The sequence below is a fragment of the Apis dorsata genome, unplaced genomic scaffold, assembly GCF_000469605.1.
Source record: "Apis dorsata unplaced genomic scaffold, Apis dorsata 1.3 scaffold_1123, whole genome shotgun sequence".
Classification (NCBI taxonomy): Eukaryota; Metazoa; Arthropoda; class Insecta; order Hymenoptera; family Apidae; genus Apis; species Apis dorsata.
The window spans coordinates 27,454-34,560 of NW_006264221.1; the positions used below are offsets into that span (position 1 = coordinate 27,454).

At 17.3% G+C, this 7,107-nt stretch overlaps 1 protein-coding gene across 1 annotated transcript; it reads right to left on the reverse strand.

Annotated features, from left to right (window-relative positions):
* Positions 1 to 6,429: 6,429 nt before the first annotated feature.
* Positions 6,430 to 6,832, reverse strand: LOC102673268 (DNA-directed RNA polymerases I, II, and III subunit RPABC4; the record flags this gene model as incomplete). The annotated part of the gene is made up of 2 exons (XM_031514711.1): positions 6,430 to 6,495; positions 6,710 to 6,832. Coding segments are annotated over 2 exons (146 nt in total), but the record flags the coding sequence as incomplete, so codon positions are not given.
* Positions 6,833 to 7,107: the final 275 nt, after the last annotated feature.

Sequence of the window (7,107 nt, forward strand, 5' to 3'; positions counted from 1 at the left end):
AATTCTAATTATATTTTATTTTAAAATATCTCTTAAGAAATATATGATTCTTTAGAATTCTTATTAATTGAATACAAAATAATTATAAAAATACTTTTATAACATAACTTTATCATAAATTAATTAAAAACAGGAAAGAAATGATTTAAAAGTTAAAAATTTAGCAAATAACTTTTATTTATAAAAATAACTTTCATTCAATTTCTAATTATAATTTTATAAACTCTTATGTTCTAATACTTTATATTATATTTTTTATTTTATATTTTAATTTTAATTAGTAAAATAAATACATTTATTATAAAGTTGTTAAAAATTTCTAATAAGTATAATTAAAATAATAATGTGCCAAATATTTATTAACATGCAATATTATAATTTTAATATTTTATTTTTAATTATTATGAAAATCATTTTTGAATGATTACATACAATACAATATAAATTATTAAAATTTTATTTGAAAAATTTTGGTACACATGTGGGAAGATACAATTACAGAGTAAAGCGGACATTCTAACTCATTGATAAGGAACGAAAAGTTCTATTTTAGTAAGTGTTGTTTACATTGCTATATGTTCCAGATAATAGCCTTTTATTATTGCTTATATTTTTGAAAAAATAAATTTATACATATTTGATATTACCATTACTTCCAATATTTATACATAAACATTATATACTACAATTAAAACTAGATTCAAATAGTACAATTTAAAAAAAAAAATAATTCTAAAATATTGTTTTGATTAATTTATTCAAAAAAACATTTACAATTTTTTCAAAAATTTATTAAAAGTTATTATATTGTTTAAATTGGAAAAATAATTATTTATGTGATTACAAAATATGAAATATAGAAAATAATAGTTTATAATTTAATCATTTAAACCTTAAAATTTATTAAATTTGTAACCTAAATATTATGCTATTGAATATTTGTATTTACATAGATACAATTTTGTTTACAAATTTAGTTTACAAAATTTTATTTGTCTATTTTTCTTATATTATTTTTCTGCAATTTACAAATTCACATTTTAATTAAAATAATTTAATTTATTATTTTCTTTATTTTGAATTTATTCTTTATTTGAATTTTATTTTATTATTGTATCTAAATAAAAAATACAAATTAAAAACGAAAATAAAAAATTTATTTAAATTTAATTTACTGAAAAAATTGTCAAATGCCAACATTTACGTTTATTCTTGCAGTTTACGTTTTAATATAATTTTATTTTATGATAAAATATTTCTTCATTATTATAATATGAAACTATCTTTTTCTTCATAATAATATTGTTATAAGACCATAACATATTTATAAACAAAATATATATTTAATTTTAATTTAAAAAACTATAAGAGAAACAATTTGTAATTTTTTTCGTGTTTATCTTTTATAGAAAATTATCAATATGGGACCTATCTTGTCCTTAATTATGTGTTTAATGAATGTGTAAGAGCAAATGTTAATTATATTAATAAATTCAAATAAATAGAATATGATCGTTTATAATGTTCACCTTTTATATATATGTTTTCATGGTTCTTATAACACTATTGAGAGTTAAGATTGTAAGATTATAATTTACATTAATTTAATAATACTAACAATTATTTATTATTAAAACTTATCCCTTTTTTAAATATTTCAAAGCTAAGATATAAGGAAATCTTAGCTTAAGATCTAATACAATTTCCTTCGAAAATTGATAAAGTGTAATTTGCAGTTCATAATTCATTTAGTAAAAGATAATATTTATATAATAGTGTTGTATCAATATAAGGTGCAATGGACTGGTATGTGATTCTGTATTTAAAGTGCAACTGTTGCGTTCAACATTAAAGAGTATTCTAATATTAAAAATTAATATTATATCTAATTATTAATACATGAATCATATATATACATATATTTGTATAATATTAGTATGATCAATTATGAGAATTATTGTTGACATAAGAGAAAAATATGTTTGTATATATTTATGTATAATATAATGAAATTATTTTAGTCTTCATGTTAAGAAGTAATTGGAAACAGAATCGGTTATTCAGATTATTTATAAAACATTAATTTCAATGAATCATTATATATGTATATTCTTTATTTTTTTATTCACTTTGAATTCTTTATTTTCAAAACAGAAACAGAATTAGGTAAAATATTTAAATTATTATTAAAATTTAAATATTTAAATTTCTTAAATACACATTTATTTATTTTTTTATTAATAATTATTATTGTTTTTAATTATATTAATTATATTATTTGTAATAACAAAATATTATTAATTCAAAAGAATTGTATTTTAGTATGCACAATCAAAATAAAAGAATTTATATTAATATCAATAAAAATTAAACTTACAATAATATTATTGTAAGTATTAAAGTTTAAAAGTAATAAATTTAATAATATAATATATACAAAATTTAAAATAAATAATGAAAGATTTATTCAGTTTTTAAATAGAAATATGTATATGTTTGAAATGAAAATTGATTAGAATTTTATTTTATCAATTTAATAAATATAAAAATATGAATCTTTTTTATGATAATTTAATAATAATTTATTCCTAATTCTGTTTAAAAATTGATTAAAAATAATATATTTTTGATAAGTTTAATTAAATTTAATTATTGACCAGATTATTGGTCAAACTGAATAACCGGTTTTTTGATTTTGCTTAAAATATTTAAGCAGTATATATCTTCCACAAGCGACAGCTATCTGTATCTTATAACTATTTACATAATACATAAAGCCCAGTTTTTATACATGTCCCTTTATAATATGTCCCTCAAGCACAACTTGTCTTTCCTATTGCATAATCAAATTTTGATTATCACAATTTGTACCTAAACGTGCTTGAGACAAAATAGGAGACAAATTGAATAATCGCACAATCATATATATGAGGTCCAGATGAAATATCGCCAAACAATATCAATATGGTATAGTTTGACATATTTGATGTATATTCATTCTAATACAAACCAATTAAATCATGTATGAATTTTTAAAGAGTGTATGTATGTATGTTCACAATGCCAAGCCAACAATATTTATATTTTGAAGAAATAACAAGATAAACAAAACACAACTTTTTCATTGAAAATATAAAATAAATAATATTTAATAAATAATATTAAAAAAAAAATTCTATGAAAGAAACAAATTTTGGAATACAGCTAAAACCAAATTTTAAATAGTTTAATGTTCATCTTTGAACTATATCTCATGTGATAATTAAGATAGTTCTTTCAAAATATTATTCTCAATATATTTTCGAAATAATTATTTTTTGTAAAAATATCAAAAATTTTAAGAAGCATACATAACAGAAAATTCTTTACATATCAAATCTATTAATTTAGATCTAAGAAATCATAAATATCTACTTTTTATCATTTGTGTACGTACAGTATAATAAACAATTTGATCTAACAAGAGAAGAATTTAACTGATCGTCTTTAATTTTATTGCTTTTGTACAATATTATAAAGTTTTGATAATTATAATACATGTAAAATATTAGAAATAGATATTCAATAGTTTTAAAAATATAAATAATTTTTTATTAGATTATTAAATTATAATTTTATTTATAGTTACGTTATACATAATTCTAAATCGTAATTATCATATACATATATTCGAAACATGAGAAATTTCGATACATTATAATAAATAATTGTTTATTATATTTGCATTTCTTTCTTTCTTTAATTTATCTGGAAAAACTACTTGATATTGAAAAATATTTCGTGGAATGCTATTCATACAATATCATATTTATAAATTGATGATGATGAATTGATAATGGATGATGGAATGAAATCAAATGCGAATTAAGTCATTTGAAAATCTATTTTAAATTTATATTACTAATATTTACATATATTATTAATCTATATACTATCATTGTACAAAAGCATATTAAAATTGAAGTTGGGGTTCTTCCCTCGTAAGATAAACTTTATCCTATTAAAAAACAAACATTGCAAGTATATTAAATAACATATTTTTTCTATTGTAATTTGCAAATATTTTTAGATAATTTATACGTAACTATTATGTAATACTTACAATTTACGTAAGTCCACTTTGTGTTAATACACAAATAAAAAATTTTTATATATAACACAATTAATATATGAAATTCAAGTTCGTTATATTATTGTTTGTACAATTAATCTGATAAAATATAAATCTTATTTTAAAATAAATTAGATTACAAATTATACACAAACACATAAATAAACAAAGAATTTTAGAATATTTCTGTACATATTTGGTACATATAATATTATTTAATGTATGCAAAGTATTTATCATTTATAGTAATTAGTGTCACTGAAATTATTATATCAAAAATATAATTTTTAAAAGAAATTTGGCGAATTATCATATTATTAATTTTAAAATCACATTTACAAAAAAAGAAATATATATTTAAAAAAAAAATTATATATTAAATATTGGTTAAAAAAAATTAAATTAATTTTATTACATATTATTAATAATGTTAATAATATGTTAATAATATGTAATAAATAAATTAAATTTATTACATATTATTAAATATTAATAAATATACAATCCAAATAAAAAAATATTTAATTCAATATTTGTGCCTAGATATTAGAATATTATTTTATAAATAATATTACTTATTAAAAATTTCTAAAAAATTTAAAAAAGCATTTTGAAAGAAAATAGTTTATTATGTTTTATGTATTAAAAAAAAAGAAAAAAAAAATTATAAATTAGTTACAAATTCTTCCTATTTTTATATCTATTAAAAAAACAAAAAAAAATAGTTAGCTATTAACTTAATGTTAATAAAATATAGATTGTATGGCATTAATTTTTTTTAAAAACAAATATTAATAAATTTTTTAAAATTCATTAATTTAACACAAAGAATAAGTTCTTTTATTGTTTGTTTATTTGTTATTACTGTGCTTAATAATATATTTTTTGAATAAAGAAAAAAAATACTATAAATGATAAAATGCTTTGGTTTGTATATGATCATTATCGCTACACATTATCGACTAGTCGCAATTTAAAATTCAAAATAATATATTTAGTAAACTCATATGCACATAATCGCAGCTATTAATTATTACAATTTTGAAAACATATTATTGAACATGACGATCAATGAAATATATTAAATAAATTGAATGTATATATGATAAATAACTTTTATCCAAGACACTTCTAATAAAATGAATTTTGACATATAAATATTTATTTTAGAAACTGAATCTTTTTAAAGATTATTTATAATATAATATTTAATGATTGTGCCAATCATGAAATCTATCTTTAAAAAAAAATTCCATGAATATTTCTTTTATATAATTTTCTTACAATAAAGAATATATCTAATGTTTTCTTTCCTTATAGTAATCCTCTCAATAATCCAATATTCATTTAATTCGACAATCTCTGTGATAATAATACTTTTTAATCATTAAGTTTGATCGCCAAGTTCTATTTTCTGATTTATCTTTTTGTGATCTGATTGGTCGCGACTGCTCGATAATGCAAAATTAATTTATATAATTTTTATAAAAGTTGGCTTGGCTCCTTCCAAAATCAGTATTAAAAAATCGTAAAACAAACAAGTTCTAAACTAACATATTTTTGATTAGATTATTTTTTTAACAAGATCTTTCAAAATTATTAAGAAAAAAATGATTTTCATTTTATTTTGAATTTCTAAAAAAAATTTGTTTATGTTCATAAATGATTTAAATTTTATGAATGTCATTGACAGTAATATTTATAAATAGTTGACAAACTAATATTTTATGTATATTACTAGAGATTTTATAAATACTTTTCCAGGCACATAATCTAAATTATGCTTATACAAAAACTATGTATTATATTTTATAGTTAGAAATGCTACAATAATGAAACATTTTAAATTCAAAAATTTATTAGTGAAAAAGTATTTTAATAGAGGCCAATTAAGCTTCTGCTAGTAATTATCATAATATAATGGGACCGTATTAAAACTTTATACAATATATATAAAAATATGTCGGCTTTTATGAAATGTGAGAATGCTAACGTTTTGCTAGTATTGCCATCAGTTTTCTTCCTGATTCTGTGACTCTGTTGAATTACTGATAAAAATGTAATTTATTTATTGTAAATAAAAACATATATTGCTTAAAATGTTTTATATTATGTGATTTGCATTAATATATAATTAATAATATTTTAGTAAATAAAATAAAGAAATTAAAAATTTCTTAAATTTATCAAAAAAAACTATGAAAAATATTTGAATCAATATATTTCAATCATGATTATTTTTTAAAATAATATCACAAATATAAAAAGTACAATTTTATGAATTACATGGATTGGGAATAAATATATACTTAATTTAATATAATTGTGAGTATTTTATTAAAAACTATTTAATCCTTACATTTATCGTGCATCAAATACAACAACTAAATATTTATTAAGGAAAATTAATTATTATATTTATAATTATATATAAACGTATATTATAAATAATATAAATAATTTAATATAAATAAATTTAATAAATATATATAAATATATATATATAAAAAAATAAAAATAAATTTAATATAAATATAAATAATTTATTACCAACAATATTTAATAATTTTTATCATTTTTTTATTTAGAAAAGGATACGTCTTTTAGTTCGTTTTTTGTACATGATTCTGTATCCACATTCTCTGCATCGAATAGGATCTCTTGGTCGTATTTCATTATCATGATGGCATTCTACAAATACAAAAAAAAAGTTGTATAAAAATTAATATTATTATGCTATTTTTATAATATAAAAATTTGCAATATCCTAAATATTTTTAATAAAGTTTCTTATTCTAAACATAATTCGGAAAAGTAATTAAAAAATTGATTCATTATTTTTTGAAAAATACTAGATTTTATAAAAATACATACACATTTTTACAAAATTGTTCAAAAATAAAGTATTATGTGAAAACTATATATTAGTATATATATATTATATACATAAAAATAATAATAATTTTTTGATTATATGAATATCAAAGTATTATATT